Source organism: Somniosus microcephalus, chromosome 2 (assembly GCF_052327205.1).
Source record: "Somniosus microcephalus isolate GS21.2 chromosome 2, FLI_Smic_1.0, whole genome shotgun sequence".
Taxonomy (NCBI): Eukaryota; Metazoa; Chordata; class Chondrichthyes; order Squaliformes; family Somniosidae; genus Somniosus; species Somniosus microcephalus.
In genome coordinates, this window is record NC_140988.1 from 1,670,031 (window position 1) to 1,682,646 (window position 12,616).

The window sequence follows — 12,616 nt, forward strand, 5'->3', positions numbered from 1 at the left end:
CTTTATCAATAATGTGGCCACAATACGAGATCTGCTTCTGGAAAAACTCGCATTTGTGGTGATTAGCTCGGAGCCCATATTCCTTCAATCTAGTGAGCACCTGCTCCAGGTTGGCGAGGTGATCACTGTCATTTTCGCCTGTGACCAGGATGTCGTCCAAATAACACTGGGTCCCTGGAATCCCTTGCAGGACTTGTTCCATTGCCCTTTGCCAAATAGCCGGAGCTGATGCTACTCCGAACACCAGCCGGTTGTATTGGTAGAGACCTTTTTGAGTGTTGATCGTGAGGTACTGTTTCGAGGCTTCTTCTACCTCCATTTGCAGGTACGCCTGGGCCAGATCAATCTTAGTGAAGCGTTTCCCTCCAGATAGCGAGGCGAAAATATCTTCAATCCGCGGAAGCAGATATTGTACAGTGTGAAGGACTGGGTTCACTGTCATCTTAAAGTCCCCACAGATGCGAACCTTCTTTGGTTCCCCAGGCGTATTACTCAACAACCTCTTCATTGCAGGAACGATGGGTGTAGCCCACTCGCTCCAGTCCACTTTGGACAGTATTCCTGAACGTTCCAAACCTTCCAGCTCTGCTTCGACGGCTGGGCGGATCGCATAAGGTACCGATCTGGCCTTAAAAAACTTTGGGCTTGCATTTTCCCCTATTTTGATCGTCGCTGTTATGCCTTTTAGTGTTCTGAGTCCCTGCTGGAACACTTCTTGTGCGTCAGTTAGCATTTTTGACAGTCGTCCAGGTGTGACGTCGTCATCCTTCTTGGCATCTACAGTCAGTGCTTGTATGGAATGCCAAACTAGCTGTATCTTCCAGATCCATTCACGTCCTAGTAGTGGTGGTCCTCCATCTGGCAATACATATAGGTCCAGTTTTGGTGTTTCCTTGCTGTTATATATAACGTTCACCCTTATTTTTCCTTTGGGGTAGACTTTTTGCCTCGTGTACGTCTTCAAGACAATCTTTGTATCTCTCAAGGGCATATGTGAGAATAGCCGCTTGTAGTCCCTTCGGTTTATGACTGTTAGGGCTGATCCTGTGTCCAATTCCATTTTCACTTGGCCTTCTGCTATCTTGAGCGTGACCCAGATAGTTTGGTGATCCTCCGTTTTGATCACATTATGTAGTTTCAGACAACCCAGCTCCTTGCTTCCGGAGTCTGTATCACTTTTCTGTTCATCTGAACTACTCTCCGTCACCTTATGTACCTTCTTGTACTTCTCCTGTGGCGATTTCTTGCTGCTGGTTTTCTTTCCCGACCTGCAGACTCTTGCTATGTGTCCTACTTTTCCACACTGTGCACACTTTGTCCTTAAACCAGCAATCATTATGGTCGTGTGTTGTTCTGCCGCAGTGATAGCACTTCACTGTTCCGTATGACATTTCATTTGTGCCATATTCTTGCGGTCTCCGTTGTATCTCTGCAGCGCCCCGTGCGGCTGCTTCGTGTGATACTGCCATGCTGAAAGCCTTGTCCAGCGTAAGATCCTTTTCTGATAGAAGCCGTTTCTGGGTTCCTTCACTTTGAAGCCCACACACAAGCTTGTCCCTTAAAGTATCTGCTAGTCCCGTTCCAAACTGGCAGTGTTTTGATAGCTTGCGCAGTTCCGTTAAATACTCAGCATTACTTTCATCTTTATGCTGGTTCCTTTTGTGAAACTTAAATCTTTCTGCTATCAGCAGCGGTGTGGGCTTTAAGTGGTCCTGTAGGATTGATACTATGTTTTCAAAATCCTTTTCTACTGGCTTCTCTGGGGTTACTAGGTTTCGTAGTAAGCCATACGTTTTTGCACCCATTGAATTCAACAATACCAGCGCTTTCTTGTCATCTGGCACTTCATTCGCCTTGCAGTATACTTCTATGCGTTCGACATATGTCGTCCAATCTTCGACTTCATTGTCGAACGCTGTGATACTGCCACTCTTCGGCATTTTTGGGTGTGGTTAGACTGGCTTAAAATGGCGTCTCCCGCGCTTTCCTTTCTTCCCCGCTGCGGCTTAAAATGGCGTCTCCCGCGCTGCTGCCAACGCCGCTCTCGGCGGTCCTCGTGGCAAATGGCGACGTCCTGTGGGTTTCGTGCACTGCTCCTGCGCTGCTGCCAATGCCGCTCTCTGCGGTCCTCGTGGCAATGGCAGCACCTCGCGTTTTCCTGCGCGCCTCTCTCCCCCGTTGACGCTGCTCGGCCCTTGAACACCGGCTGCGCTCTGCTCTCTCTCGTCTCTCTCCCCGTTGACGCCGCTCGGTCCTGAACACCGGCTGCGCCCTGTGCGCTCTGCCCTCTCTCTCTCCCCCGTCGATGCTGCTCGGCCTTTTTCTGTGCCGCTCGGTCGGCTCTAGCCGCCGCTGTCCGGGAAGGGTCTGCGCAGTACCTGTTGCCAGCCCGTTTCGCTGGACCACCGTGACTGGAAAGCCAAGCCTGGCTCTCGACAGCCTCCCCTGCAATGCTCAAATCTCCGCTGGATGACTGGGCGGTTGCCCGTGGTCGATGCCCGTGCTTCTGGACTCGGCCTTCTTCCACTGTTCTCCAGGAGCGAATCTGCTCGTCGCCAATGTTAGATCCGTGTATCTTAATGTTTGTCCTTCAATAATCAGACAAAAGACTGCAGGGAACGATCAACAAGTGTTTACTGAATGAGGGTTACTCTAGAACTAACTGTACAGATCACTACTCAGGGTTTATATACAGGTGTGGTCACTGCCGGTACTACAGTATACAGGAGCTGTAAAAAGTAGTTCTCCCCTTAAAGGTACATACATTACAGTGTCCACCAGTTCAATTGAAGCCATTTGTGGCCTGTGGGCACCACAAGATATTTATTGCATAATTGACCTTACCGGGCAGATACAGGTGTAACTGGGGAATATAGCATCAGTTCAGATAGGTTGCATCGTATTTTATCAATGGCACCCTCACTAAAGGAGCGTGCTTGAAAAATGTTCAGTGGCATCTGGTGTAAGCTGGTGCCACGTCCACTGACCCATCTAAAATACGGCTTCTTATGGAGTGTTGGGAAGTAACCAGAGCCAAGCTCAATCTGTCTTTATCAGTTGTCCACATACAGGAAACTCTCGATTTACCGGCACCCAAACAACCGGAAATCTCGGTTAACCGGCAAAATTCAGGAATAGGTTCAGTTAAGTTTTTCTTCATATTAGTGGCCGTTTCTTGATTCTTGGCTGTGTAATCGGGGGTCCCTGCACTTGTTGCTAAGCAACAGGGACGCTTGGTCTGTGGCCGGGCTTCTTGCACCTGTCGCTAAGCAACAGGGAAGCTTGGATTTGTTGCTGTGTACGGAGCTCTCGTACCTTTTAACTATAACTCTCTGTAATCTGAACTTTTTGATAAACTGGTCCCGTCGGTGCCGGATAAAAAAGAGTTTCCTGTACAACTATCAGATGACAAACAGAAGCAGGGCCCCTGGACAACTTCTCCTCCCGCCAAAGGGGCACCCCTACCGCATCAGGTAGTTCAGCACAGACTGGAGATCAAAGCCTGACCACCTTGGCAGAGCGACTCACTGGATAAACTGGCTGAGTCATCAGAGCTACAGTACTTTGCATTGCTGTAGTCACCCTGAGAATCCGTGTGCTGGCTGGGTGCACAAAAGCACTCAGCTAGCACCAAATGACATGACATTGAAACAGAACCTCTTACACTTAAAGGCTCATTTAAGCCACTCACCTCTTGGTCATCAGTGTTGCTTGTACACCTAATTAATGTAGCCCAGCCTTTGGGATGAAGTTGTAATGATGTAATACAATTCCCTCGATCTTTTTCTGCAGGAATCTCTGGTGTTAAAACTTCAAGACTATTTCTTGGAAATCCAGCTGCAATACACAATTATTAAACATTTTTGAAGCTCTGAGATGCAATGTCCATCATACAATAGCTTCAGAAATTCTGTAAATTTCTAGTGAATTATAAAGTAGATTTGGGTAAATTTACAGAACCAGGGAATTACAGATTATCACATTCAATAAACTGAAATTTTAAAATATCATTTGTATAATTTTTAAATGTAAAAGAATTTCCATTTGTCTGTAACACTAAAATATGCAAGTATTTAAAATCTGCATCAAAAGGGGAATATACTTGTATTAGTGATGTATACTTAGCTTTAATTCAAAAAATAACAGGAGATTAAAAATGAATTAAATACAATGCAGCAATACATTTTAGCTCCTCTAGGCTTCTGCTTTATGTGTGTGCTATAGGTTTTGAAAAACAACATTCTGCTCCACGGGAGGTTTCTGTCTTCCCTGAGCTCGCCTTAGGACACCTGCGTTACAGTGTGATAGAATGATACAGCACAGGAGGTGGCCATTTGGCCCATTGTGCCTGGGACAGCTCTTTCAAAGAGCTGACAAATTAGTCCCACTCCCCTGCTCTTTCCCCATAGCCCTGCAAATTTTCCCCTTCAAGTATTTATCCAATTTCCTTTTGAAAGTTATTATTGAATCTACTTCTACCACCCTTTCAGGCAGCGCATCCCAGATCACAACTCACTGCATTAAAAAATTCTCATCTTCCCCCTGGTTCTTTTGCAAATTACCTTAAATCTGTGTCCCATTAAAACATCCCACAGTTCTAGCTAATTCGGTTCACTCCATATAACATTAAGAATGGCGCACCTCTAGTCTTTCGTTCGTTGTTCCTATTTAGTTCCTATAAATTGTGTCAATATTTTATATACAAACAAATCATGGGAAACAAATCGGATAATTGAAAATATAAACCTTTGATCAGAACAGTTCCACAGATGCCAGCCACACTCAGGGTATCGCACTGAACCGGTCACATGAGCCTAGCGAGTATAGGCAGGCTATTTAATCAGGGGATCTGATCCTCATCTAATGCCTCCATACATACACCTTCCAGCAGGACTTACTGGATAACAGGAGGGACAGGAACACTGGCTGATTTCCCTCTTCCCCCCCTTATCCCATGCTGACACCAATTGTTCAGCCCCTACCACTACCGTGATAGATCCTGGGACCTTTCCCGTCCGAATGGCTCAGTTCCATAATGAGAATACCTTTTTTTTTTTTATAAACCATTTTTGATAGGTGGCGTAATCAATAGATAATCGAAAATAGTGCATTCAGACTTTAATACATTTTAAGCAAAACCTTCATAATCTATTCATAATGTCATAATTATGTTATTGAGGCATCACGTCACTTTACATACATACAAACCCTTGCTTAAATGCTCATTTCACAAAAGCTACCCGTGCCGACTGAAGGGAAGTCAGTCCAGAAGTTTGTAAGAACTACAAAAGCTGCTTTCCTCGGTGACACATTAAACTGGTGAATAAGTTGAGTGAAACAAAACTAAAACATATTCATCTGTACTTCTGTGAATATAGGTATTTGTCTAAAAATTGAATAAAAATGTAAAAGATGAAATGAAAAAACAATGAGTGAAGTATAGATGAAAGGGAAAAAACAAAATCAGTATTAATGAAAGATGTAAAAAGACCAAAGCAAGCAAAAATATTGGTTCTTGTGAATCCATCCTCACATGACAAATTCCTACCTCAAATCTATTAGAACAAGGTGGTACTGATGGAGGACACAAAGCATTGCCCCTTCCACAACTGGAGAGGAATCAGCTAAGGCCATTCTTATTTACCTTGTAGCATTTGGCTCGACAGCATTGCCATCCCTAGATTCAGGTTCCCAGCCTCAACTCTCAGCCAAGGAATGGTACTTGACTAGAGGCCCAAAGGAGGGAAATTTTCAAAAACAGAACTTTTAAAATGGAAATTAAGCAAATTAAAACTGCAATAGTAATTTTATTTGTTAACATGAAAAGAACTTGCCAAAATATTTATTTTAAGGGGCAGGGCTTACAATAGAAAACTATTGTTATACACTGTTCTAATTTATAGCCATTACCTTCTCTCTCAGTCTGTGCACAAGACTGTGATGGGTTTTTCTCAGAGTTCTGGCTTGTACCTATCTCATGATTTTGTGATCGTAAACCAGGCAAACTGCAAGAAGACGTGGTCAAATCTAGAGAAATAAAAGCAATACAGATAATCTTTTAAAAGTTAATGGTTCAAAAACTACCAGTAAGTTGATAAAATAAAGAGAGATAGAGTAAGAAGTTAGCTCCAGAAAGATAATGGGCCAGAAATTCCAGGCCAGAAGCGTGAGTACGGTCGGGTTACTCACGCATCTGGCCGTTGGAAATGCCGGCGTTCAGCAGGAACAGCGCATGCGGGGAACGCCGGCATTTCCAGACCTGAGGTCTATTCACAGCGCGTGCGACTGCACAGGCAGCGCTTGCGCAGTGAACTTTGTAGATTTCACTGATGGATTCAGTGAGGGTAAGTCCCTAGAACTTGCACTTAAAAAAAGCAAGTGTAAAGTTGTTCATTGGCTGGGGAAGGAGATATATTTTATGGAGGAGCTTATGAAATGCAATATTTAGGTTTGGGAAAGGGAGGGAAGTTATTTTAAGAAATTTTAACTTAGTTTTAAACTTTAATTTTTTTTTTTTTTAAAAACGGGTTTTCAGAACGGTAGGTAGAAGGAGCAATTGTGGCTGTGTGAATGGAATGTGAGAATGAGTTATGTATGTATGTCCACATATATTCCTTTACGTATATGTATGTATGTTTTATATTCCTTTACTAATGTGTATGAATGTATATTTTTAATTATGATTTTCCAATAAGTTACTTTCTCTGAAAGTCATAATTAAATAATACATTCATACACATAAGTAAAGGAATATATACATAACACGCAAAGGAATATATACAGACATACATACTTTCAGAAGCTCCACGATAAGAAATATCTTCCTCCGCAGCCTCTGGAGCAACTGTACCCATGCTTTTTTCATGTGTAAGTTGTAATGACTGGACCTCACTGAAAGCATTAATGAAAGCGGCGAATTATACTGCGCACGCGCTGCCTGTGCAGTCGCGCGCGTTCTGCCTCTGAACCCCTTCGTTCAGAGGACAGGAAATGCCGGTTTTCCCCACATGCACTGTGCATGCTGAAAACCGGCATTTCATCCGGCCAGATGCGTAAGTACCCCGACCGTACTAGCGCATTTGGAAGGGAATTACTGGGCCAACATTTTACATGTCAATAAAATAAAAAATTTAACAATTGCACAACTTGCCCCCTCGCATCTGCGACTGAGGGTCCAAGGAGGTGCATTGCGCAAGAGGTCATCATCGTACGTATCCTCACACTGTTCCCTTTGGGGAACTGTATGAAGTGGTGGAAGGATTTATGGCCGTGATTAACGCTCATTCCGTGACCGTAACCATCTTTGAACCAGCCATTAGGGTGGTTAGTCCTATGGCGGGCGGGTTTTACGGGCTCCCACAACCCATCTGAGGGGGGGGGGGGGCCACCAACACCCACGGACGCAAGCATCCCGCTGGATGTCCACCCAGAATTTAAAGTTGGAGCTCCGACTCCACTTGCCGGGACTGTCTGGAGTGGGGTTCAAAACCCTACTCCTTCTGGCCCAGCGGCGGGGATGCTTACTGCTACGCAAAAGGCCCACTCCGCACAAAAGGTGACACCCATACGTTTCCTGCGCCTTTTCCCTCCCCGTGACTGGAGCCCTATGCTGCCATTTCACGTTGCTAATTGGATTGGGCCTTTGTCATAGCGGTAGGATCCCCGCCGCTGGGCCAGATCAGGGTAGGGTTTCGAACCCCGCTCCAGACAGTCCCGGCAAGTGGAGTCGGAGCTCCGGCTCTAAATTCTGGGTTGACATCCAGTGGGATATTTGCGTCCGTGGGTGTGGGTGGCCCCCCCTCCTTGTATAGCTTGTTGGAGCCCGTAAAACCCTCCCGCCATAGGACTAACCGCCCTAATGGCTGGTTCAAAGATGGTTACGGTCACGGAATGAGCGTTAATCATGGCCATAAATCCTTCCACCACTTCATACAGTTCCCCAAAGGGAACAGTGTGAAGACACGTATGACGACGACATTGCTAAATAAATAAATGGAATTTAAAAAATTCTTTTAGGGCTTTTAAAAGTCTTTAAATTGCTTTAATTCTCTTTAAAACTACTTCAGATTACTCAAAATAATGTAAACATTTAAAAAAGTTTATGAAAGTTACCAAAATCTTCAAAAAACTTCCAAAAACCTATTTAAACTGCTGCTTTGCATGTAAAAATGGTTAGCAGCTTGACAGAAACATTGGGGGCGTGTCCAGTGAAACTGAGACCTCAAGGGGCGTGTCTCACTTGCACTGCACGCTCCTGACTTCGCGCTGGCTGCACTCCTGGGCGGCGTGACGTCATACGCTGCCCGGGATTCTTCTTCTGGAAACACCAATTCCAGGCGTCCCTGGAGCTGATCGGCAGTAGCGCGGGGTAAGTGTAAATACGGGGCTTGCACGCGCTGCAAGCCCCGTTCTGGAATTTCTGGGCCAATAAATTTAGTGCTCAGAAATGGGTTAAGAGGGGCAAGGTCCAAAATAATTGTGAAGCAAGTTTGCACTGCGCCTGCACGAACAGCTTTGGGCTGCTGGAAAGCCACGGCTGCTCACCCACTCAGGCCTCTGGTAAAATAGCAGTGGGGCCCAGATACGTCACTGGAGCCCGATCTGCATATTTAAAGAACCCACCCCCGGCTTCGGGCAGGTGTCCTGGCTACCTGCAAATTCAAATTGCAGTCTTCCAGATAATTGTGGAAACAGAGTGGGTGATTTCTGTCTTCATTTTAATTGCCCCACCCCACCCCACCCAGTCTCTACCGGGTGGGTGGACATAAAAATCGACCCCAAAGAGTCTACTCCAGAAACACAGCACGAAGCTCATATATCCTTGCCACTTAAAAAAAGCATCAAACCATACCTGAATGTACCTCCTTATTAACTCATCTTCCCACTGGATTGCAACTCAAACATTAACCAAGATTGTGGCTCTACATATTGATGATCTAATTACCAAACTATTACTCCCCATCAAACAAAGTTTATCTGTGATGAGCACTCTTCATAATGTCACACGACATATACATCAGAGGAATCTACTGCGCTGCATTCACTTCATGCAGAAAATGTTTTTGCAACAGTGCTTTTTTTGGACAGTTTTGGCAAACTGGGTTTGACAGCAGACTAACTTTTCTTTTATACTCTAGCGCCTGCATCCTCTGTGCTAAATAAATGGTATGGGCTCAGAAAACATTGAGCTAACTACAGCGACACAGCAGGGCTATTTACATTTTCCTCTTCTATTTGTCCTAGCCACTGAACACATTGTCCCATAGCCAATAGATAGGTGGGAGAGTTCAAAATACTGGGCCAGGACCTTTTATCAATTATAGCTCATTATGTTTCTAATTCTAGTACTGTATGTCTTTCTTACATGTGATGATTTATATACACAAGAGTATGGTGTGTTATCTGATCATAAAATCAGTTGTACTGAAAAGGAAGCTCTAGGCTCTGTCTCGTCTAGAAACATAGAAGATAGGAGCAGGAGTAGGCCATTTGGCCCTTCGAGCCTGCTCCGCCATTCAATGAGATCATCCAAATTCAGTACCCTGTCCCTGCCTTCTCCCCATATCCCTTGATCCCTTTAGCCTTAAGAAATATATCCAACTCCTCCTTGAATATATTTAATGAACTGGCCTCTACTGCCTTCTGTGGTAGAGAATTCCACAGGTTCACCACTCTCTGGGTGAAGAAATTCCTCCTCATTTCAGTCCTAAATGGCTTACCCCTTATCCTTAGACTATGACCCCTGGTTCTGGACTCCCCGGCTATCAGAAACATCCTTTCTGCATCTAGTCTGTCCAGAACTGACAGAATTTTATAGGTTTCGATGCGATCCCCTCTCAATCTTCTAAACTCCAGTGAGTATAAGCCCAATTGACACAATCTCTCCTCGTACGTCATTCCTGCCATCCCAGGTATCAGCCTGGTGAATCTTCGCTGCACTCCCTCCATGGTAAGAACGTCCTTCCTCAGGTAAGGTGACCAAAACTGCACACAATACTCAAGGTGCGGTCTCACCAAGGCCCTGTACAACTGCAAGACATCCTTGCTCCTGTACTCGAACCCTCTTGCTACAAAGGCCAACATACCATTTGCCTTCTTAACCACCTGCTGCACCTGCATGCTTACCTTCAGCGACTGGTGCACAAGAACACCCAGGTCTCTTTGCACTTCCCCTTCTCCCAATCTATTGCCATTCAAATAATAATCTGCCTTCCTGTTTTTGCCACCAAAGTGGATAACCTCACATTTATCCACATTATAGTGCATTTGCCATGCTTCTGCCCAATCACCCAACCTGTCCAAATTGTACTGGAGTTTCATGACATCCTCCTCACAGCATACCCTCCCACCCAGCTTTGTGTCGTCTGCAAATTTGGAGATATTACATCCAATTCCCTCGTCCAGATCATTAATATATATTGTGAACAGCTGGAGTCCTAGGACCGATCCTTGCGGTACCCCACTAGTCACTGCCTGCCACTCGGAAAACGACCCGTTTATTCCAACTCTTTGCTTTCTGTCCGCCAACCAGTTCTCTATCCAAGTCAATAGTTCTCTATCCAAGTCAATACCTTGCCCCCAATCCCATGTGCCTTAATTTTGCACGCTAATCTCTTATGCGGGACCTTATCGAAAGCCTTCTGAAAGTCCAAATACACCACATCCACTGGTTCTCCCTTATCTATTTTACCAGTTACATCCTCAAAATATTCCAGTAGATTAGTCAAGCATGATTTAGCTTTTGTAAATCCATGTTGACTTTGTCCGATCCTGTCACTGCTTTCCAAGTGCTCTGCTATTACATCTTTTATAATGGACTCTAGCATTTTCCCCACTACCGATGTCAGGCTTACCGGTCTATAATTACCCGCTTTTTCTCTGCCACCTTTTTTGAATAATGGGGTAACATTAGCTACCCTCCAATCCATGGGTACTGTTCCAGAGTCTACTGAGTTCTGGAAGATGACCAGCAATGCATCTACTATTTCTAGGGCCACTTCCTTAAGTACCCTAGGATGTAGATTATCAGGCCCTGGGGATTTATCGGCCTTCAATCCCATCAATTTCCCTAACACCATTTCCCTACAAATACTGATTTCTTTCTGTTCCTCCCTTTCATCAGACCCTATGTTCCCTGACATCTCTGGGAGATTATTTGTGTCCTCCTTTGTGAAGACAGAACCAAAATATGTATTTAGTTGGTCTGCCATTGCTTTGTTCCCCATTATAAATTCCCCCGATTCTGACTGCAAGGGACCTACGCTTGACTTCACCAATCTTTTTCTCTTTACATATCTGTAAAAGCTTTTATAGTCAGTTTTTATGTTCCCTGCAAGCTTACTCTCATATTCTATTTTCCCTTTCTTAATTAATCCCTTTGTCCTCCTTTGTTGAATCCTAAACTGCTCCCAATCCTCAGGATTATTGCTTTTTCTGGCCAATTTGTATGTCCTCTCCTTGGATCTTATGCTATCCCTAATTTCCCTTGTTAGCCACGGTTGAGTCACCTTTTTTGTTTTATTTTTATGCCAAACTGGGATGAACAACTTCTGTAGTTCATCCATTCGGTCTTTGAATGTTTGCCATTGCCTATCCACCGTCAACCCTTTGAGTGCCATTCCCCAATCAATCCTACCCAACTCGCTCCTCAGACCATCGTAGTTTCCTTTATTTAAATTGAGGACCCTAGTTTCTGAGTCAACTACTTCATTCTCCATCTTAATGAAGAATTCGATCATATTATGATCGCTCCGACCCAAGGGGCCTCGTACAACAAGATTGCTAATTAATCCTTTCTCGTTACATAATACCCAGTCTAAGATGGCCTGATCTCTGGTTGGTTCCTCGACATATTGGTCCAGGAAACCATCCCGTAAACACTCCAGGAATTCCTCCTCCACAGTATTGTTACTAATTTGGTTGGCCCAATCTATACGTAGATTAAAGTCACCCATGATGACTGCTGTGCCCTTATTGCACGCTTCTTTAATTTCCCTTTTAATGCCATCCCCAACCTCCGCCTTACTGTTTGGAGGTCTATGTACCACTCCCACTAATGTTTTTTTCCCCTTAGTATTTCTCAATTCTACCCATACAGATTCCACATCATCAGAGCTAATATCCTTCATTACAATTGTGTTAATCCCTTCTTTAACCAGTAATGCTACCCCACTTCCCTTTCCTTTTTGCCTATCTTTCCTGAATATCGAATACCCCTGGATGTTGAGTTCCCAGCCCTGGCCACCCTTGAGCCACGTTTCCGTAATCCCAACCAAATCATATTCGTTTACCTCTATTTGCGCAGCCAATTCATCCACCTTATTACAAATGCTCCTCGCATTAAGATACAAAGCCTTCAGGCTTGTTTTTTTAACGCTCTTAGACCTATTAGAATTATTATTTACTGTGGCCACGTTTGATTTAAACCGTTGATTTCTCTGACTGCCACTTTTGTTTTTCTCCTTCCTATCTTTTGCTTTTATCCTTGTTTCCCTTTCCTCTGTCTCCCTGCTCAGGTTCCCAACCCCCTTCCATTTTAGTTTAAACCCTCCCCCACAGCACTAGCAAACACTCCCCCTCGGACATCGGTTCCAGCCCTGCCCAGGTGCAGACCGTC

At 44.6% G+C, this 12,616-nt stretch overlaps 2 protein-coding genes across 6 annotated transcripts in view; one reads left to right on the top strand and one right to left on the bottom strand.

Annotated features, from left to right (window-relative positions):
• Positions 1 to 12,616, top strand: part of gne (glucosamine (UDP-N-acetyl)-2-epimerase/N-acetylmannosamine kinase) — a 467,449-nt gene that overhangs the window by 179,169 nt on the left and 275,664 nt on the right. The window lies entirely within an intron of this gene.
• Positions 1 to 12,616, bottom strand: part of dcaf10 (DDB1 and CUL4 associated factor 10) — a 57,604-nt gene that overhangs the window by 10,532 nt on the left and 34,456 nt on the right. The window contains exons 5-6 of one of the 2 annotated variants that reach the window (XM_086005462.1): positions 5,911 to 6,027; positions 3,692 to 3,837 (exon numbers count right to left, since the gene is read on the bottom strand). In XM_086005462.1, coding sequence (XP_085861588.1) covers positions 3,692 to 3,837; positions 5,911 to 6,027 — 263 coding nt within the window. The remainder of the gene's footprint in view (positions 1 to 3,691; positions 3,838 to 5,910; positions 6,028 to 12,616) is intronic. The other variant, XM_086005471.1, reaches the window with a different exon arrangement.